This window comes from Mustela erminea, chromosome 1 (genome assembly GCF_009829155.1).
Source record: "Mustela erminea isolate mMusErm1 chromosome 1, mMusErm1.Pri, whole genome shotgun sequence".
Lineage (NCBI taxonomy): Eukaryota > Metazoa > Chordata > Mammalia > Carnivora > Mustelidae > Mustela > Mustela erminea.
In genome coordinates this window covers 172,266,053-172,288,490 of record NC_045614.1, presented here as the reverse complement: position 1 = coordinate 172,288,490, position 22,438 = coordinate 172,266,053, and the positions used below count along the sequence as shown (strand labels likewise).

The 22,438-nt window shown below is 37.8% G+C and overlaps 1 protein-coding gene across 2 annotated transcripts in view; it reads left to right on the top strand.

The window, feature by feature from the left end:
* CMSS1 (cms1 ribosomal small subunit homolog) overlaps nucleotides 1-22,400 on the top strand; it is a 382,853-nt gene extending 360,453 nt beyond the window's left edge. For both annotated transcript variants that reach the window (XM_032351108.1, XM_032351118.1), the window contains 8 exons: nucleotides 1,740-1,811; nucleotides 3,582-3,711; nucleotides 8,115-8,174; nucleotides 9,314-9,416; nucleotides 12,629-12,689; nucleotides 13,124-13,211; nucleotides 19,504-19,592; nucleotides 22,094-22,400. In XM_032351108.1, the coding sequence (XP_032206999.1) occupies nucleotides 1,740-1,811; nucleotides 3,582-3,711; nucleotides 8,115-8,174; nucleotides 9,314-9,416; nucleotides 12,629-12,689; nucleotides 13,124-13,211; nucleotides 19,504-19,592; nucleotides 22,094-22,177 (687 nt within the window). In that variant the 3' untranslated portion in view covers nucleotides 22,178-22,400. The remainder of the gene's footprint in view (nucleotides 1-1,739; nucleotides 1,812-3,581; nucleotides 3,712-8,114; nucleotides 8,175-9,313; nucleotides 9,417-12,628; nucleotides 12,690-13,123; nucleotides 13,212-19,503; nucleotides 19,593-22,093) is intronic.
* The last annotated feature ends 38 nt before the right edge of the window (nucleotides 22,401-22,438 follow it).

Below are 22,438 nucleotides of genomic sequence, written 5' to 3'. Positions count from 1 at the left end.
TTTTTTTCTTCCAGAATTGGACAGGCCATATCCCTATAACAGAGCTTATTTCCAGATTTAATTTATGTCATGTTAGAGTTATTTGGCTTTGTAAACCTAACATAAATACAACTTTGCACATTGAACATACTGTTAGAGAGCACCCTAAATGCTAAATAACAAAATGGAACAGGTTTCTACATCTAATTCCCAAAAACCTTGATATTGGTGACAAGATACTACAGTATGCCTTGAGGGATCTGCTAATCATATCCAGGCCTTTGCCTTACAAGCATGAACTGATGTTGGCCTGGCCTGTAATTGGACTCTTATGACCATCTGGCAGCTTCTGTGACATAGTAGTGGCCTTGGCCCAGTTTCTAATTGGCATGTACCAGCATCAAATTGGCATGTATCTGCATCCACAAGACAACTTAACTTTAAAAATAAGAGAGGTCATAATATCTTTTCTTTAGCTATGATGCAATTGCTTTTTGGCAGGTTTTTGTTTTAACTGAGAAGAAGCTAAAATTTCAAGATTCCCATGTTACTTTAATCCCAAACCTTTGAATCTGCTTTTCTACTAACTGAAACCGAGTCTAGAAACTGCTGGTCCTGTCCCCATGTCTTGAAAAAATTATATATATATATATACATATATATATATATACACACACACACACACACACACACGCACGCATATATATATATGGCTTCAAACCATGGCATTCTTAATCACAGGCTGTCTGCAAACTTTAACAGAAAGCTTCATCTGTAATCATTTTAAACAGAGCCAACAGAGACAAGATTGTTTTAGTTAGTAGCTTACCAGCTTAAACTGAGTACTTTCTAGTTGGGATGGAAACTTAATCCAGGAAAAACTGAGAATAAGTTTTCACTCATATTTTATATCTTACTTGGCAACTTGTTTGAAAATGTTGCATAAAAGAGCCAGCACAGGAAACATTTTATATTCTTGCGTATGATTAATAAATAAGGAATCTGAGGCATTCTATTTTATAAATCAAGGTCTTAATCCAAATCTCCTGTTTTTCTACATTAAAAAAAAAAACTCAGGGTAAAAATAGCATTAAACTATATAGGGTACTCAGAGGTCAAGGCAACAGGCAAAACTGATTACTCAAAATGCCATTGTGCTGAGACTTTTATCAGATCATCAGCAGAAACATCATTTTATAGTCACTATAGATAAGGCATTTGGTGCAGCTGGTTTTATAAAAATGTAAGTAATTTTTTAGTTTCAGTTTTTCAATGCTTATTGAAAGAGGAAAGGAATGAATAACAAAATAGTAAACCAATGACTTGGAAATACAAACTCACACATTGCTAGTTCATGGCAAATGCCAGTCACTCTAGTCAAAGACTTTCTTAGCACATCTTAATTTTAATCACATCTACTCTGCCTGTATTTTATAAACCTGGCCACTGTCTTCAATCTTTAATACCCTGCACCCCCACTTCAAACACACATATACACTCACTCACACATTTTCACCTTTGTTCAAAGATTTTTCCAGTCTCAAGTCATTAGCACTTTCTGATTTTTCATTGGCACTTTTTGATTCCCTCGTCCCCGCCCCTGCCTAAGAGCCTGTTGGTCTTCCAGCATCACTGTCTGTACAATATTACCAAGACACTACGAAGAATACCTGTATGGCCTAGGTACTCTGGGGTTACTACCATTAGTTGACCTGTCATCATGCTAACATGAAAATTTCCTCATCTGTATCTCTTTACAGCCTAAAGAATGTTTCTTGATACAACCAAAGGAAACAAAAGAAGATGCCACCAAGACAAGGAAGAGAAGAAAGGTATTATTCATACTTTCTTACAATTTTCTTACAACCACAGGTGATCTACCTCACATTTCTATATAGTGTACTTTGATAAAGCAGTTGTTATAATTCCCATTTTAGAGGTTGTAAGATTCAGTGAGGTTTGGTGACTTTCCTAAGGTCACAAGTATTAAGTGTTTCTGTTGGAGTTAAAAATAAATTCTTCTGATTCCTATTTCAATCTTGTGGAGCACCAGACATCTTTGTTATCCACCTTTGTTTTCATTGTCGTTAGAAGACATGGATTTCTAATTCTAAAAGGATCCCAAAGCTGCTCTGCCCTCTGGCCCTTCTGGCTCTGCTGGAAAGAAATTTACCAACTTTCTTTTCATATCCATTTCAGTTTTTTAAACCTTATACTTACAATATTAATAAAAAGAAAATAATAACCAGATGACCATAGTATATGGCATTTCTGACCATAATTTGGAACCATAATTTAAAGCAAAAGTCTCCCCTTACATTTTAATACTTGCCTATGAGTGCATGGAAGACTCTTTTGCTCCTGTACAGACTTTCTTATGGCTCAACCTTGGAGAAGGTGTGGTTTGCTTTGACCTTCCACCACAGTTGTGAAAACACCAGTGTAATTCTCTCCCTGCCAACAGGGACTACTGTTGAATTCAGCAGAGGAAATATGATTGGGATTAGAGTAAAGAAGATGGATTCAAACCAATTACTTAACAGCAAGCTTTTAGAAAGTTCATAGTATGTGTGCATATGTTTTCTTTGCTCACAAATGGCCAAATAGAAAGATGGGAGATGCCAAATTGGCTGAGGTTTGGCAAGTCCTTAAAGAAGTGACTTTAACTTCTCTTTGATAGTTTGTACACTAATGGCCTTCAGGAGTGTTAAGTTCTTGGTGGCTCAAGGTCAAAACTCTTGCTAGATAGTTTTAGCCTTGGCTGAGGTCATACTAAACTGTGCCTACTGATGACATATTTTAAAAGTCAATTCATTTGACAGAACTTTGATTATTCTTGGCAGTGGTATAGAAATGAGGATATTGTTGAAAGAGGTGGAAAGGTGGGGGTAGGGAGTGGCTCTTTGTGGATCTTTGGCGAAACATTAGAAGGAAATGAGAAGTTTGTGGTAAAAATTAACTGAACAGTGGTGTGCTCCTAGTACATTGCAGGCACTCAATAAATGCTGCACAAGTAAATTCAAATCAAAATAAATGCTGTAAAGTTATTCCTGTTCTGCTTTCCATGGGGCCACTTCAAGACGCTCTCCTAAGACTTGACAGTCAAGAGTCTACAGTCCTTTGCAGTGGGCTCCAATGCTCAGATTACTCCTGCAGGTTTTACCTTAATCCAAGAAACCCAAAGTGAGACTCAGTGCCTTAAAAACCAAGTTAGGTAAAAAATTCTCAAAATTCTACTCTGGGGAATAAAAATCTTCGAAGGATTAAAGTGAGGTTTCCATAGCAACAAGATTAATTGACTTTTAACAGAAAATAATGCCGTATTAATGGAGACTCCTACAGAAATTTTAGTTCTCCTAGAAGCCATAGACCGAGTTACAAAGAGACTTTTAGATATCCCATTCATTTTTCAAAGCGGTAGTTGTGTCCAGAAAGTATTCAAGTTTTTTCAAGTGTATCTATTAGAACTCACATGCATACTCAGTTATCACCAAAATCTGTGTGCAGTTTAATTAAGTACCAGAGGATTCTTAGCTATTCTAAGCTAACATCATTCTAAAATCTATCTTCCTGGGTTTTTTTCCTTTCTTCTCATGTCTTAGAAGAAAATTACAGATGTTCTTGCAAAATCAGAGCCAAAACCGGGGACACCTGAAGACCTACAGAAACTGATGAAGGACTATTACAGCAATAATCGTTCAGTGATTGAATTAGAAGAACTAAACCTACCAGGTACAGCCAGACTTGTTTGGTTTTTTCCCCTCCTTTTTTTCCCCTTACTGTCCTGAAGTTAGTCATTTAGCAGAACTCATTGTTATTGCTATCAACTTTCCTGATGAGGAGGAGCAAAAAGGGTTTTTCTTTCCTACACTATGTATGTTATGGCTAGGTATCTCCGTCAGTGAATCAGTGTATTTTCACGTGCTAATACTCCTTTCCTCAACCTCATAGTTGTAACTTTTGAATGATTTCTTTTCTTTTTTTTTTTAAAGATTTTATTTATTTATTTGCCAGAGAGAGAGAGAGAGAGCACAGGCAGGCAGAGTGGCAGCAGAGGCAGAGGGAGAAACAGGCTCCCCGCCAAGCAAGGAGCCTGATGTGGGACTCGATCCCAGGACACTGGGATCATGACCCGAGCCGAAGGCAGCCGCTTAACCAACTGAGCCACCCAGGCGTCCCTGAATGATTTCTTCATTAAGATGCTAAATGGTACCTGTTCAGTCTAAAGAAAGATTTGTAATTTAATTTTTTTTAAAAAGCTAATTGTTGAGTGTGCATTGTTTTAGCATTCTTCAAGGAGTAAGAATCCCTAGTTGAAGATAGAAGTTAAATTAAAATAAAAATAAAGCACACATTAAAAGTATAGATATGAAACATAGTTTACTCACCCTTTATAGACAAAAACTTTGGCTTTTTTTTTTTTTTTAAAGATTTATCTATTTATTTGAGAAAAAGAGTGTGCACACTCAAGTTGGGAGAGGAGGGGAGAGGGAAAGAGTCTCCAGCAGGCTCCATGCTAAGCAGGGAGCCCAATGACCAGTCAGGGGCTCAATGCCAGACTCAGTGTCATGACCATTGAGGTCATGACCTGAGTTGAAACCAAGAATCAGACATTCAATCAACTGAGCCACCAGGTACCCAACTTTAGCTTTATAAGCTTCTTAGTTTTGTTGTCCTTATCACAGATTTCTAGTTATAGTTTTGTTTTTATGGTAGTGTTTTGGGTCTCAGGCCAGACTTTTTTCAAGCAAACTATCTAAAGATAGGAATAAAATTACACATTTTTAGCAAAGCTGACACCTCACTCCAAGTGATTCTTAAACCTACTATTGTTCGAGATCTACTGCCTTAGAATATTTATAATTAAGTTAAAAATACTGCAAAATTCTTAAAACAACTGATTTTAATTAATTTGAAAACATGGATACATCCTCTAACTCTTTGGGGCAGAGAGTAAAGAGATGTTGTTACAAAATCAAACCACACAAGGTCTGGGTATCACTCTTTCAGATGAGCTTTTTATAGATTACTAGGGATATCTAATTACTACTGTTGGAAAAAGTCAAGGGTAGCTTGATTTCCCTTTCCCATTACAACTTTATGCTTTCTAGAGGCTTAAGGAGCTGAAAAACATCCCATTCCCTGAATTTTTAGAATTCCTTTGTGATGTGCTTTAAAAAAAAAAAAAAAAGTACATTAAGTTTGAAAACAGGAGTGCCCCTGTCTGTTTCTTTTCCAAAAGGAATATCCTTTAGGGACTTTAAGGAGTGCATTTCCAAAAGAGCAAGATCTGGAGTTTTAGACTCACAAAGCCCAGAGGAGTCTAAAGCTCCAGATCTTGCTCTTGTGGAAATGAACTCCTTAAATTCCCTAAAAGGGTATTCCTTGTACTTTTTTTTTTTAACAGTTAGAAACCACTCCTGTCCAGGCATAGTTCCTTTGAGAAGAGCTAAGTCCTGACTGATGTATCATAGGAACGAAGTGTTATAACAGAGCTTCTGTTCAAAGTTTAAGTGAAGTTTGACTCAGTGGTTGCTTTATCCTTCTAGTTCTTTGTGAGCATACAACTTCTACTCAGGAAAGATTTGTGAGATAGTGGGATTGCTGCTGCTGTGTATACTTATGGAACATCATAAATCTTAATTTTCTAGCATTATAGAGATACAGAGATCATAAGAAACCTTTAAAGTCATTGGATTTCCAGAGTGAGTTTACATTATATTATTGCTCTATTACAGTTCAGTTATATAGTTAAACAGGAAGGTATGGTCATGGCTTGGTTTAGGAAGGAAGGAAAATGTTAAAAATACTTTTATAGACAAAAAGAACAGGTTTTCATTTTCAGTTAAGAAATTGAGCCATTCTGAGACACAGTGAATAAAAGCATCAAGAGACCATTTAGGAGAAGGCCCAGTTTGCTACATATGAAACCAAGGACAGAGAGGAAGTCCACAGAAAGTAAGAGAAGGGACACACTCTGGATTATTTGGAACAGGCAGGGGCAGGAGCATAAATATAAGGTGAATATAGATAATGAGGTACTGTTCCTATTAGTTTGCTGAGTGTCTAAGTTGGTTTTGATTTGAGGTTATTTGTGTCTGTAGGGCAGGAACATGTCTTTTCGATTAATATTGTTCACTATATATTGTTAATGTCATACACATGGGCACTTAATTAGTTTTGAGGCAAGAATTTCTTGGAGTTAACTCAGCTGTACTCCTGAGAGCTGCAGTGTGGTTTAGATCAGTACTAAATGCCTGTAGGCTAGCAGCAACTGAATCACCCAAAAATTAAAAAGCAAATTCCCAGGCCCACCCCTAAGGAATTCTGACTTACTAACAAAAAGAGTCCATCCTAGGAATCTGTATCTTTGGTAAAGCTCTCCAGGTGAGTCTGATCATATTCAGACTTGGGAAATTACAGTTTTAAGAACATCAAAGGCTCTACAGCTGTATAGGAAGCAACATCTTTGAAGTTAGTTAACTCACATAATGTGAGTAACATATGCTGGGTCACAATATTAATGTTAAAATTAATTTAAATTTAGTAATAGTTTACTCCCTAGCACTCAACTGTGTTCATAGAAAACCTTTTTCTTATAGAAAGAATTAGAATAATAAACATGATCCTGCTTTTTTAATACATCTCAGGTACAGAGTTAATAATACTACATAATTACTAGACCTTGGTTGAGCAAGGCCCTTATATTTTATTTTAGTGTTATATTGTCTTTTACTCTGGTGTTGTGTTGTATTTTGATGCATTATTCCCACTCTTCTTCAGTCCACACTCCTCTTTACTTTCCCTAGAGCATTCACTCTAATGTGTTAATACATGCTTTTAAATATGTATATATGCTTATAAAATGTCATGTTGTTGTATGTGTGTACACTTTACAATTTATCTAAACAATGTGCTGAACTTCTCATTCCTTCTCATTCTGTCTCTTTCCTCTCTGAGCACTTTTTTGAGATATGCCTATATGGCTTAATGCACCTCAAGTTCCTTGCTTCTTAATGCTAAACAGTATGCCAATGATTTTATCTACCACCTATTGGTCATCCATTTTCTCAGATATGGACACCTAGGTTGCCTCCTGCTCCACACTATCACAAATAATAATAGGATAAATATACTCGTTTATCTCTTTATAGACCACATAAGAATGTAATCATGGGTCATAGAGTAAATACAACTTAATTTGACTACTTTCCAGAATAGCTATTACCAGTTTACACCTCCACCTACATCTCCTTTTTTTTGGATTTTTATTTATTTATTTGACAGAGATCACAGGTAGGCAGAGAGAGAGAAAGGGAAGCAGACTCATTGCTGAGCGGAGAGCCCGATGTGGGGCTCAATCCCAGGACCCTGGGATCATGACCTGAGCCGAAGGCAGGGCTTTAACCCACTGAGCCACCCAGGTGCCCCTCCACCTACATTTCACAAGAGGCTTATCACCCTACATTCTTGACAAGAGTCAGTATTATACCTCTTTCTAACCGCTATCATTCTAATGGATGTGTGAAGTATTACCTCATCATTGTAATATGCAATTCTATGATGACTAGTGAGTTTGAGCCTCTCTACCTAGATTTGTTAACTCTTTCCCCTTTACCTTTGTATATTGCCTATTCCATGATTTGAAAAATAAACATTCTTCATAAGTTCATTGAATGATAGAATAAGCTTCTATTTCACTACTCTAAGAATCAGGGACAGGGGTGCCTGGGCAACTCAGCTGTTAAGCATCTGCCTTCAGCTCAGTTAATGATCTCAGGGTTCTGGGATCGAGCCCCACATCTGGCTCCCTGCCCAGTGGGAAGTCTGCTTCTCCCTGTCCCACTCCCCCTTGCTTATATTCCCTCTCTTGCTGTTTCTCTCTCTGTCAAATAAATAAATAAATCTTTTTTTAAAAAAAGAAAAGGAAAGAAAAGAAATCATTGACAGTTAAAAGCTTACTTGCTCTTATTGCTGCTATTGTTTTAAATACTGGACAACACTTTAAAATATATAATGAGCCCCATTCACTAATGTTTTACAACCTTATTCCAGAAGACACATTCACAATGGATCTGTTTTGATCATGTGTATGTTTGCAAAATCCTCTACAAAGCATGTTTGTCATATTCTAGACTCCTGTTTCCTCAAGGCCAATGATTTGACTCATAGTCTCTCATCATACCTAAAAGAAAGTAAGTAACCTATGGTTTTTCTTTTAAGTTATTCACCAAGTTGTTATTACTCCATTAAAACATAAGATCCATCTAGTTAGAATAACAACTTTTGAAACTACACTTAAAAGCAAAACTATCCACCTCAAATGGATTTGAAATGGAGGTTTTTCTTAAGGTACATCTATCAATTTCTGTTTATTTAAGTTTATTCTTGTTTTGCCCTGGCTTTGAGAATTTGAGTTTTTATCTCATTTTTGGTTTATAATACATTAGAAGTATTGGTGTAGGAATCCAGAGATTAATTATCATTCTAGTTCTAAGTCTCTCGCTATTTGACCAGGGGCAAGTCACTGAGTATTCTTCCAGGACTTGACTTTGCTACCTGGAAGATAAGGAAGTTGGACATGTGATCTTTATTCTGGCTGTAAAGTTCTGAAATTCTTATTTCCTGAAATTCTTATTTTCATATGCTCATAACTCAGACCATGGCTATCACACAACCTAATTTCATCTTTTCGATATTTATTGTGTTTGCCAGTAATAGCCAGATTATTCATATTAGGTAGTCATCTATTGTGACTGATAATGAAATAGTTTAGATATAGAGATTTAACATTCTTTTTTCAAACTCAAAGTAGTTCTGATGGCACTCAACTTGAGTTCTTAAACCTTTCTGCACCTCAAATTCAGCAGGTGTAAATGTAGGTTATAGTAGAATCAACCTTAGTGGGTTATAAGAACTAAACAGTGTCATATTTAATATATGATTGCTATTATTTTAATGTCATTTCCATTTTTATCTTGTGTTGAGTGTTTCCTTAAAATTTAACATTATTGAATCTGAGTTCTTTTTCTTTTTAGTCTTTGCCATCAAGCATCAAACATAAATTATCCAAAATGTATTATTCCAAACTTTTTTTTACTTGGTCCTAAAACTAGTCACATTTAGCTACTTGGCATATTATGTGTTCTATGATATAAGTTAATGATCTTTCATTTTAATCTAATATCTTGAATAACCAGAGAATAGAATCTGGACAATACCTAATTAAACACTAACAAAGAGTAATTGGAGAATACTCAGGGGGCTAAAATAAATAGGGGCCCTATTTTACAATATTTAGAGTAATATTTTTCTTACTTTTTTTTCCCCCCAGTCTGCCCTAAGTGGGTAAAACTTCGGAAAAACCATAATGAGAAGAAATCAGTCCTGATGTTGATCATCTGCAGCTCTGCTATCCGGGCCTTGGAGCTCATTAGGTTAGATACCTCACCTATTCCTTTCATGAATGTTTTCTGAGTAACTGAGATGTGTCAAGTTGACATGTTCTATATGTTGGAAATGTAACAATGAACAAAATAGACAGAATCCCTTCTTTCATGGAACTTACCTTCTGGTGAGGGAGACAGACAATAAACAAATAAATACACAATACGATGTCAGGTAATGTTAAATTATATAAGAAAAAATAAAGCATAGCAAAAGGAAGGATGGGGTTGGAGGGCTACTTTTAAAAGGGTTGTCACAGTAAGCTTTTCTAAGGAGAATGACATTTGAGCAGAGATATAAACAAAGTGAAGGAGAATGCCATGTAGATATCTAGAAGAAGAACATTCCAGACAGAGTGGACAGAAAATATAAAAGGTCCTGAGATATAATGCTATTGGAAGATTTTGAGCAGAAGAGTCACGTGATCTGAATAATCAATCTAAAGGATCACTTTGGCTTTTGTGTGGAGAACACATGTTCTGCCACTCTAGAGGCCAAGAATAAAAGCAAAGAAATAATATAAGCAATGATGAGTCGGAAAAAATAATGGAAGAAAAGATATAATTTAAAATAATAACAAGAAAAAATAGACTACCAAGTAATAAACCTACCAAAATCCATATAAAGAAAATATTACATAAGCAACTCAGATCTTTTTTTAAGAGGTGGTGGGGGCAGGGAGAGGCAGAGGGAGAAGAAGAGAGAGAATCTTAAGCAGACTCCATGCCCAGCACAGAGCCTGATGTGGGGCTCCATTTCACCACCCTGAGATGGTGACCTGAGCTGAAATCAAGAGTCGGAAGCTTAACCCTCCGAGCCGCCCAGGTGCCCCACAACTCAAAAGATCTTAAACAAAAGGGCATACAATATTGCTAAATAGGAAGAATCAGTGTAGGGATGCCTGGGTGGCTCAGTTGGTTAAGCATCTGCCTTTGGCTCAGGTAATCATCCCAGAGTCCTAGGATTGAGTCCTGCATTGGGCTCCCTGCTCGGCTTCTAATTCTCTCTCTCCCTCTGCTGCTGTCCCTGCTTATACTTGCTCGTTCTCTCTCTGTGTGTGTCAAATAAATAAATAAAATCTTTAAATTAAAAAAAAGTCACTGTTGCAAAGATGCCTGTTTTACCTAGAATAATCTATAAATTTCACAGATTCCCAGTGAAACTTCAGTAGAACTGGTTTTCTAACTCAATAAGCTAAGTTCAAAAGTTAAAGATAAGCTATAGTTCTAATACAGAAGAAAAATACCTGGGGAAATTCTGAGGAAGAACATTAGTGAGTGGATCCTATACCTATAGTATCTACCAGATTACCAATAGATATGTTACCAAGTCTCCCTAATTCAAACAGTATGGAACTGGCATACGCATGACAGATCAGACCGGTGGAACAGAATTGGAAGTTCAGAAATAGGCCTATATGCATGTGAAAACGGAGCATATGGCAAAAGTGACAAAGCAGACGGGAAAGATGGATTATTTAATAAATGGTGTTGGAACAACTGGGTAGCCATCTGGAAAAGTAAAGTTGGATCCCTATCTCACTTCTCATACCAAAGTAAATTCCAAATGGACCGATTTTAAATATAAAAATTATGTTTTAAAGATAATTTGTCAGTGCTTTACTAGGTGCTTTCACATACCTTTTCATTTACTGTAGTTTTTGTAGAAAAAACAAAAAGGCTTCCAAGGGATCAGTGTTAACATTGATTTTTCAGAGAAGGGCCATCAGAGTAAATTGGGATTTACTGGAACTAGCCCTATTCCAGGGCCAGGCTTTGCACCGGCTTTGACAGGAGACAAAACAAAGGCAAGTTCAGGTCCTGGAGAAAATAAATTAAGGTGCAAATGTAAACTTTCAATAGTTACTTGCATGTATTTTTCTAAATGAACTAATCTGCTTACAAATTTATAAAAGTGGTTAAGTTCTTCAAACTCTCCTTTCCCCACGAGGCACACACATTAAATTGTATCACACTGACTCTCAGTAAAATAAAAGTGTTTCTTGCAACTATTTCTGCTCCAAACACAATTGATCTTCAAGACTCCATCTGTTTCTGGGCAGCTATACTTTCTGGTTCTGAAGTCATAGTAGTTCACATTGACTTTTCAGTGTTTTAAAAACTACAACCACAGAGTTCATTTCAGATTCAAACATTAATGGCAAAGGGGTTGGCCTGGAGATGGCCTCTTAAAAACAAGCTGTCACATTGATTTGGGCTTTTACTGTACATAAATACCATTCTGAAGGGCATAAAAGCCCTGTGTTGTCACACTTCATTTACCAATTCTGTGTTCTGTGTCTTTGGTAATATTATGATCTACTTCAAGGTTAGGTGATTTGCAAAAAGAGATTTCTGAGCTCGCACAACAAGCCCTATTCATAAAAACTAATGGTGAATAATTCTAACTTTTATAAGAATACCTATTCTTTACTATCTTGCAAATTCATATATTCCTACAGTCTTGTAAATTCATATATTCCTACATTTCTCAAAACATAATAATATATATAAAAAACAATATTTCCAAGCATATTCCCATGTTCTATTCCCAAACAGCAACTAAAGGATTGATTGTTCTTTTATACCTGTTGATGCCAGGAGCATTAACACATATAAAATTTTGCAGAAAAGCTCACTCTGCTAAGTAGATAAAAGTGGGGGATTCCTCTGATTGCAGGACATAAGCCTTCTCCTCCCTGTCAGCTCATTCCCAGCAACCCACCCGTGGCAGTCACATACAAACTTTTGTAGATGCCTTTGGGCTCCACAGAGCAGAGGCTGACATCACTGCTCCAAGATACTTCTTGCAACCAAATTTTGTATGAGAACTATACTGCAGAATTTAAAAATGAGTTCTCTGCCAGGTACCTGAAATATGGAAATTCTGTATTACAAATGAAGGGCAGATCCATAAGTTTCAGTTATCAAGGAAACCTAAGTAAAGTTAACCTTGTGTATGAAAAGTAGAAGCCAACCCAGATATATGCCTGAATAAAAGGATCCCTCACTTTCCTTCCATCCATGGGCCAACCTGAAAATCTCAGTGTTTTGTATCTGTGTATATTTACACATGCATATGCTCATACTTACACACTTAAACACATATATTCTCTTTAAGGCAAGACATAATACTTAAGTAGTCAACGTGGCCGGCAATGAGTAAGTTTTCTTAGGCATTAATCTTTTTTTTTTTTAATTAGGTCAATGACAGCATTTAGAGGAGACAGCAAAGTTATGAAATTATTTGCAAAACACATTAAGGTAAGTAAGGGCCTATAGTTCCTGATAGGTATTGTAAGTTATCCTTAAGGGCTGCTCCTAGCTTTTTCTTAACTCCTTAGCAGGTGTTTTCTTTGGTGCCTTCTTATATAACATACTTAACAACTGTTGTATTCTTTACATCCCCTGCCTTTGCATGCCCACCTCCCCCAACAAAAGTCGCTACTCCTCTGTGCTCCAAGATTCCTGCACAGAAGCTGAGGTTTGACCCCTGGGTTCTCTGAAGATTTGCCAGTTTTAGAGAGTGATGCTTTTCTATCTTGATGTTAATTAACCTTCTTTGCACTGGAAGTTGGGACTAAACAAGAGTAGTCCTATTTGCTTTTTTACTTCTTTAGCTTTTGGATGAAATGCCTATGATTGCCCTTTCTAATGACTCTTCTTGCCTTTCATCTCCTTCATCTTGAAATAAATAGGTCCAAGAGCAGGTAAAGTTGCTGGAGAAGCGTGTGGTACACCTGGGCGTAGGAACACCAGGGAGAATTAAAGAACTCGTTAAACAAGGTATGAAAAGAGGCACTGATATGCTTACTCAGAACTGGGACTTTCCCTTTTAACCCATGTGAGTTTAGGAAACCACATTTGTGATGCAGTGAAACCAGATTTCTGTGTTCATCCGGGAGTTGGAAACAGTCTTTTGTCAGTAAATCTAGCCAGCAGGTATAGTGCAATAGGGATTAATAGTAAGGCTTGTGGTGAACTGTGGTACATGTGCCCACCTAAATATATTCAAACTCCACTTGCTTTAAGCAGGTTAGTGGATCCACAATTCATTCCACCAATCTGCAACCTCTAGAATTTGTAGAGCTGGATGAGTTAGTATATCCCTCTTAATTAATTGAATCTTGGTTCCCAAGACTGCCATTTCAGTTGAAGTTTTCATATAAAACATGTTGAAACAAAAATGCAGTTTCTGTGGATGAAATATAAGTATTCTAGAATATTTCTCCCAAATGCATTTCTCTTTTAGTACTTTACCCAGAAAGTATTCCAGACGGCGTCCACCACTAGGTTTTTATAATTTGTTAGCTTTCTTAAAGTGAATAGCCTAAAACTTGTTAATGTGCTGATGATCTTATTACCTGTTTTACCTGCCAGACTGATTGAAGATTTCTTTTCAATACTCATTTCCAAATTACTTACTTAATATAGTAATAGAACTTTGTTTTATGACTAGAGCTATTCATAGATAGATAGATAGATAGATAGATAACAGAAATGGGTTCATCAATGTAATGACCCAATATAAAGATGGGCATTTGCCAAGAAGCAAACAAAAGCTTAAAATACTTATGTTTCTTTCCAGATGAAAGCCATCCAGGGTTAAATGAACCCACTATATTAAAAAGGCTGTGCAATTACAAAGACGTAACAAACTTAGCAGCTCCAGACAAGGAATGGAAACATTTTTTTTTAGTTCATACTTGCACTGGTCTACGCTAAACGCTCTTAGGTGTCTCATTAAATATTCATGGCACCCGTGGAGGCTAGCATTTTTATTTCTTAGAAAACCCTGAAGCTCTGAAGGGTGAAGTGGCTCTCCCACAGTTTCTCAGTCTAGGCTTTCTAGTTCCGGAGCTTCTCCCCCTCAAGGAGCTTCTGATCCTTGAAGAAATAAATGTGCATAGATGGAGACTGAGGACATGAGGCAGTAAATGCCAAGGGCCAAATGAGCACTTCCAAGTCCTATAGGAGTTAAAATACATTGTTATGGAGGCTGAATCTGTGTGGAAGGCTTTAGAGAGGAAAGGATCTTTAACTGATCTTTAAAGTGTGAGAAGGATTAAAATAGGATCTTTGAAGTACAGAGATGTGAGAAAAAGCAATCAGGAATGGGAGAACTGCTGAGTCAGAAGAGGGCAGGCAGATACACCTGACTGAGATACAGGGTTGAGGTTACAAGTCCCTATTATGAATTCAGTCCAGAGTCAAATCCCAAGTCCAGCCCTGTGACCTTGGCAAGTTACTTAACCTCTCTAAATCTGTTTCTGTATTCAAATGACAGAGGTGGTGGTAATATCTTCCTCAAAGGTTTGGTATAATAATAAAATGCCAATAAAGAGTTTGACACAATGAGTTTCACACCCTAAGAAATCAAATGTTAGTTTTTATTTTTATTAAAGAAACCAACTTTCTTGGTTGGAAACCTCACGGACTTTCGTAGCTGGTGATTCGGTTGGAAAGAGTCAGTGTGGAGGGAGGGTCTTAAACACTAAGCTGAAAAGTTTGATTTTTTGCCTTATGGACATGGGAGGACATTGAAGTGAAGGAACAGATGAGAGGTGCGCATAGCATATTTGTGAGACATAGAGTTGGGAGAGTTTGGCTGGCCCCAGGAGAGCCCAGGGGTAAACCCTGCTTCTCCCACAGCTCTTAGCCAGAGATTCACCTCACCTCTCTCTAGAATCGAGGTGGTTTCTTGTGTGTCACCAAGGCCCCATGCAAAAGAGTCATTCTTCTCCATATTTAAAAAGAGAGAAAGGGAAAGAGAGAAAACAAAGCTCTACCTATTGTTGAAATTTGATTTCCATAGAGTTGTGAGGTCTCACTGTGAAAGCTTATTTTATTTAAGAAGTGGAAAAATCATTTAAGGAGCTGTTGATTCTTTCTGCTCAGCAAGGAGTCTGCTTCTCCCTCTCCCTCTGCCCCTCCCTCCCCCACTCATACTTCTGTCTCTGTCTCTCTCCCTCAAATAAATAAAAAAAAAATCTTAAGAAAAGGCGGGGGGGAGAACAATTCTAGCCCTCTAGAAACTGGGAATCTAACAAAGCTGAGCAAATGTCACATAACTCATTCTATGTAGCTGTTTATGACTTAAGATGTTTATATATATTTGATATATTAAGGAAAGTTTCCAGACTTCCAAAGATATCCCATGACATTGGGGTCTGTACAGTTATAGACAGAAGTATATTGTTTTAATTTAATAAAGAAGGAGATTTTCTAACAATAAGAGCTTTTCAACAATGCAAAAAGGTATAGAAAAGAAAATAAATCACTTTGAGTTAATATTGAATATATTTCCTTTAGTCTTTTTTTCTATGTATTTATATATTTTTATAAGTGGAAATCAAACAATATGTAATAATTTTATAACTTGTCTTTTCCACTTACATTTTTCAACTCTTTTTCTTTTTTTAAGATTTTATTTTCTTGACAGAGAGAGAACAAGAGAGCATAGGCAGGGGGAGTGGCAGAAGAAAAGGGAGAAGCAGGCTCCCTGCTGAGCAGGGAGCCGGATGTGGGGTTCAGTCCTAGGACCCTGGGATCATGACCTGAGCCGAAGGCAGACACTTAACAAACTGAGTCACCCAGGCACCCCTCCACTTAAAATATCTTATGAGGACTTTCTTTGCCATGAAATAGTTTTAATTTTTTTTGTTTTTAATGGCTGCATAATATTCTACATAATATTCTACTGTTTTTTATAGTTTTAGTGAGACATAATTGACATATAAACTTGTATTACTCCAGTATGTACAAGATGACTTTATATATATATATAGTGAAATGATTACCACTATAAATTTAGTTAACATCAATCACCTCAAATAGTTATAATTTTTTTTCTTGTGACAAGAGTTCTTAAGATCTATTCTCTTAGCACCTTTCATATGTACAGTAAAATATTAACCACACTCACTGTGCTGCACATTACATCCCCAGAACTTATTTACCTTACTACTAGAAGTTTTTACCTTTTGACCACCTTCTCCCATTTTCTCCAAACCACCACCCCCCCACCTTTGACAACCACCAATGTGTTCTCTGTATCTATGAGTTAGGTTTTTTAGATTCTACATTTAAGTGAAATCATGCAATATTTGCATGACTGTTTGACTGATTTCATTTAGCATAATGCCCCCAAGATTCATCCCTATTATCACAAATGACAAGATTTCCTTCTCTTTTATGACTGAACAATATTTTGTGTGTGTGTGTGTGTGTGTGTGTGTGTGTGTGTGTGTGTAACCTTTTCTTTTTTCGTTCTTTTGTTAATGGACACTGAGGGCTGCTTCCATGTCTTGGCTGTTATAAATAATGCTGCAGTAACAGGGGTATATATATCTTTTTGAGATAGTGAGTTTACTTCCTTTGGGTATAATCCCAGAAGTGGAATTGCTGGATCATATGGTAATTCTATTTTCCATTTCTTGAGAGTTCTTCCATACTGTTTTCCATAGTGGCTACACCAATTTACATTCTTACCAACAGTACACAACAGGTCCCTTTTCTCCACATCCTCTTCAGCACATATTATTTCTTGTGGGGTTTTTTTTGGTAATAGTTATCCTAGCAGGTGTGATGTAATATTTCATTGTGGTTTTAAATTACATTTCCCTGATGATTAGTGATGCTGAGCATCTTTTCATGTACCTGTTGGCCATTTGGATGTCTTCATTGCAAAAATAACTATATTCATTTCCTCTATTTTTAAATCAGATTGTTTGGTTTTTTTGGCCACTGATTTGCAGAAGTTTTTTATATATTTTGGATATTTATCCCAAGTGTGTGTGTGTGTGTGTGTGTGCGTGTGTGTATAATGGTAGGATACCTGGATTATTTATAATTTTTTGCTATTATAAATAATACTGCAATGATAATCTTTGCAATTACTATATTTAAGTTTTGGGGTTTTTTTTTTAAGATTTTGATTCTAAAGTAATCTCTAGACCTAGTGTAGGGCTCGAACTTACAACCCTAAGATTAAGAGTTATATACTCTACCGATTGAGCTAGCCTAGTGCTCCACTAACTATATTTATGTATCTTTTTTTTTTTTAAGATTTTATTTATTTATTTGACAGACAGAGATCACAAGTAGGCAGAGAGGCAAGCAGAGAGAGCAGGGGAAGGAGGCTCCCCACTGAGCAGAGAGCCTGATATGGGACTGGATCCCAGGACCCCGGGATCATGACCTGAACTGAAGGCAGAGGCTTTAACCCACTGAGCCACCCAGGCGCCCTTATGTTTCTTATTTATTTACTGAGACTTGTCATAGAAAGAAAAATATTTTAGCAACTAGTAAGCATTTTATTTTATTTTATTTTAAAGATTTTATTTATTTATTTGACAGAGATCACAAGTAGGCAGAGAGGCAGGCAGAGAGAGAGAGGAGGAAGCAGGCTCCCCACTGAGCAGAGAGCCTGATGTAGGGCTCGATCCCAGGACCCTGGGATTATGACCAGAGCCGAAGGCAGAGGCTTTAACCCACTGAACCACCCAGGCTCCCCAAATAGTAAGCATTTTAAAGCTCCAATTATATAATGCTCAAGTGCCTTCCTGAAAGGCTGTATCTGTGTGTTCTCCCACCAATAGTAAGTTATTTTTAAGGGAAGACTACCAATCCATTGTCCTTCTCAAGTTATCTTTTTTTTTTTTAAGATTTTATTTATTTATTTGACAGACAGGGATCACAAGAGAAGCAGGCAGAGAGGAGGAAGCAGGCTCCCTGCTGAGCAGAGAGCCCGATGTGGGGCTCTATCCCAGGACCTGGGATCATGACCTGAGCCAAAGGCAGAGGCTTTAACTCACTGAGCCACCCAGGCGCCCTTCAAGTTATCATTTTTAATTTTGCAGAGAGAATTTTATTTTTTTAAGATTTTATTTGTTTATTTGAGAGAGAGAGAGAGAATAAGAGAAATCAAGAGAGTGGGGTGGAGGGCAGAGGAAGAAGCCGATTCCCCACTAAGCAGGGAGCCTGATATGGGGCTTGATCCCAGACTCAGTCTCCACTGAGTACCCCACGAGAGAATTTTAAATAAGAGGCATTATGGGGGCACCTGGATGACTCAGTCAGTTAAGCATCCAATTTTTAATTTCAGCTCAGGTCATGATCTCAGGGTCGTAGGACTGATGCAGGTCAGGGAACACTCAGTGCAGAGACTGCCTGAGAGTCTCTCTCTGCCTGTGCCCCTCCCCACCACTCAGGTCCCTGTGTGTTCTCGCTCTCTTTCTCGCTCTCTCAAATAAGTAAATAAATAAAATATTTAAATAAGAGGAATTATAAGAAGAAAAGTCTTTGGGGCAGAAGGGGAAATATTGAAATAATCACAGAGAAAAGTTGAGGGGGAAGCGCTGCAGAGTAAAGGAAGGCTTCAGTTATGTTTCCACATGGAACATGAAACAGCTTGGGGCAATGGAAAGAACATGGGGAGTGGGAAAAACTGTGCCAAACTCTGAGACCTCTGAGGGACAGACTCTGAGGTCTCCTCCAGCCCTCATTCTGTAATTATCTCTAGATACAGAGGAAGATAGTAGAAATGGAGTCCTTAAGTGGTTTACTAGTCTTCTCAAATGATCACAGACTTTGACTAAAGCCTATTCCTATTTACTTCCTTTTCTGTCTAAAATTAACCCCTGAACCCCACCCTCATCCTTCTGTCCATTCACCTCCTCACAGTCATTCACACTGCATTGGACTCAACTCCTCTGAAGGGCCACTACCCAGGCTGCAGGATCCATCTTACCAAATTCCTGTCAGGAATGAGACTTCACCCTCTGGGGCTTCCTGAAATGGAGGTTTGGGATTGTTTCTTTGCCCGCACTTGAGCAATTGACAAGCTTAGCAGCTTCTCTGCTTCGCTCAGAATCAGTGATAAGATTGTAAGGAAAGCAATCTGAGTGCTGTATTTGTTTTCCATCAGCAAGGGCCACCTCCTTCAGTGTGCAGAGATTAGTTGCTGGGGGAGAGGACAGCAAATGAGGCAAAAAGCAACCAGGAGACTAAAAAGTCATTTGAATAAACTTATGTCATGAGGTCTTTGCTATAGCAACTCTCTCTATGTTTCTTTCAGGTGGCCTTAATTTGAACCCCTTAAAGTTTCTCGTTTTTGACTGGAACTGGAGAGATCAGAAGTTGAGGAGAATGATGGACATTCCCGAGGTACTGTGTAACCAGCAATTGTTTTTAATCTTTTTTTCTTCAACTTGAACTTGAGTTCAGACATAGTAATAAAATTTTGACATGGGGAGCGAGCACATTCTGGCCATTGAAATGAATTCTATCTTTTAACTCTGAAGTAACTGCAATTACAGAGTCTATCTCACCCGCTTAAACCTAACTGTATCCTTTCCCTTTGTTTTATAGGAATCAGCTTTGTTTCTTCTTTATATGACCAGAGGTCTCTGCCCCACTGGGGACCACATCTATATTGTACCTTTGAGAAACAGGAAGATCTGGAGGACTTGGCACATTTTTGTGTGTTTTGCTTTAGAGAGACATAGTCATCTTTGTCTTTCATCCTTAAAAATGTGTGAGGGAGTAGAGGCACAAACTTGCCTTGTGGCCTGCATCTCCCATGCCCCAAAACTCACTTAATAGAGAGTGCTATTTTGTTTTTGTTTTAGTGGGGAAATTATTTTGATGTCTCAGTGTATTAAAACTGATTAAGTGCCTTTGTGGCCACAGAATTAGCTCATTCTATATTATAAAAGTAATCCAGGGGCATCTGGGTGCAGTGGGTTAAAGCCTCTGCCTTCAGCTCAGGTCATGATCTCAGGGTCCTGGGATCAAGGCCCACATCAGGCTCTCTGCTCAGTGGGGAGCCTGTTTCCCCCTCTCTCTCTACCTGCTTCTCTCCCTGCTTGTGATCTCTCTCTTTGTCAAATAAATAAATGAAATCTTAAAAATAAATAAATAAAAGTAATCCATTATCATCAAAATGTGAAAAATTGATTTGCCACCTACTGTGTATCATGGGACAATTTTTCAATCTAGCCCAATGTTTAGAAGTATCTGTTACAGGGCGCCTGGGTGGCTCAGTGGGTTAAGCTGCTGCCTTCGGCTCAGGTCATGATCTCAGGGTCCTGGGATCGAGTCCCGCATCGGGCTCTCTGCTCAGTAGGGAGCCTGCTTCTCCTCTCTCTCTCTGCCTGCCTCTCTGCCTACTTGTGATCTCTCTCTGTCAAATAAAAAAATAAAATTAAAAAAAAAAAAAAAAAAGAAGTATCTGTTACAGAGGCCCCTGGGTGGCTCAGTGGGTTAAGCCTTTGCCTTCTGCTCAGGTCATGATCCCAGGGTCCTGGGATTGAGTGCCTCATTGGGCTCTCTGCTTGGCAGGGAGCCTGCTTCCCCCCTCTTCTCTCTCTGCCTGCCTCTTGCCTACTTGTGATCTCTGTCTATCAAATAAATAAAGTCTTTAAGAAAAAAAAAGGCATCTGTTGGAGAGAGAAAAAGATTTATCCAATAATAAAAATGGCTGCCAGTCACCAACCTAATTAATCATAGCAGCGACTATCAAAGAGATTTGGAACTAATCCTCCAAACATACTGAATAAATTAACTTATCACTTAAAACTATATCCCCAGAATGACCAACCTGATCATGATTGATCAGTGAGTTACTTCAGACATCTGTACTTCAGACAATTTTTTCAGTTTCCTACACACATATACAAATATGTGTGCGCACACGCACACACACACACCTATGCCCTGAACTGACTGGTTTTTTATTTTAATGTTAATTTTTTATTTTTTGAAGATTTTATTTATTTATTTGACAGGCAGAGATCACAAGTAGACAGAGAGGCAGACAGAGAGGTGGGGAGAAGCAGGCTCCCTGCTGAGCAGAGAGCCCGATTCGGGGCTCGATCCCAGGACCCTGAGATCATAACCTGAGCTGAAGGCAGAGGCTTTAACCCACTGAGCCACCCAGGTACCCTGTGACTGGTTTTTTAAAACCAGTTCGCAAATTTGATGTTAGGAACTTAAGTCTATATCTGATTATTTCAGTTATAATGTGAAACCTGAGTAATCCACTGAAAGTTTTCTAAATTTAATGATAAGGAGGAATTGTGTCAAAGAAAAAACCTTGTCACCCAGTTATTTGTATTATGTTGATATCATTATCTGCTATTCTATATTGAAATATGTGTGCGATCTCACCATACTTTGGGTATTCTGAAAACCTTTGTATAAGATTTTTTTTTAAGATTTTATTTATTTATTTGACAGAGAGATCACAAGTAGGCAGATAGGCAGAGGGAGGAGGAAGCAGGCTCCCTGCTGAACAGAGAGCCCGATGTGGGGCTCCATCCATCCCAGGACCCTGAGATCATGATCTGAGCTGAAGGCAGAGGCCCAACCCACTGAGTCACTCAGGCGCCCCTATATAAGATTTTTTTATGAGATTTTATTTTGAATGGTTACAAAAGGGCCCTTTAATGAAATGGATGTTTTATTAAGTACCTCTTCCTTTACTTAAGTAAATATTTCAATTCTGAATAAAACACAGGTTAAGATTTTTACCCCCCCTGATTCTGGCTATAACAGCTACACAAATATTAGGAAGTCCAGTTGGTTGAATTTATTCACCAAGACCATCTTTTCTTGATCTTAACCTTTTCTTTTTTTTTTTTTTTTTTTCCTTTTCTCTCATTTAGATAAGAAAGGAGGTTTTTGAACTTCTGGAAATGGGAGTCCTCAGTCTGTGCAAGTCTGAATCTTTGAAGCTCGGCCTTTTCTAAGTCTGGGTCCTAATGAAAATTCCAGTTTTTATGGTGGGATTTGCATCTCATTTAGTAGCTCTGGAATATTGCAAGGACTCAGTAAATATCAGCTATTGTTTTATTATGTTAACTGGATCACCCCATGAATCACTAGAAATTTTTGGTGGAGATTCTTTGACAGAAATGGAGCTATCCTTTGCCAACTTCTCTGTATAATAAAGTATCACCAGCTTGTGTATGATTTTTTGTTAAGCAGACAGTTTTTCTTTCACCAGCTGA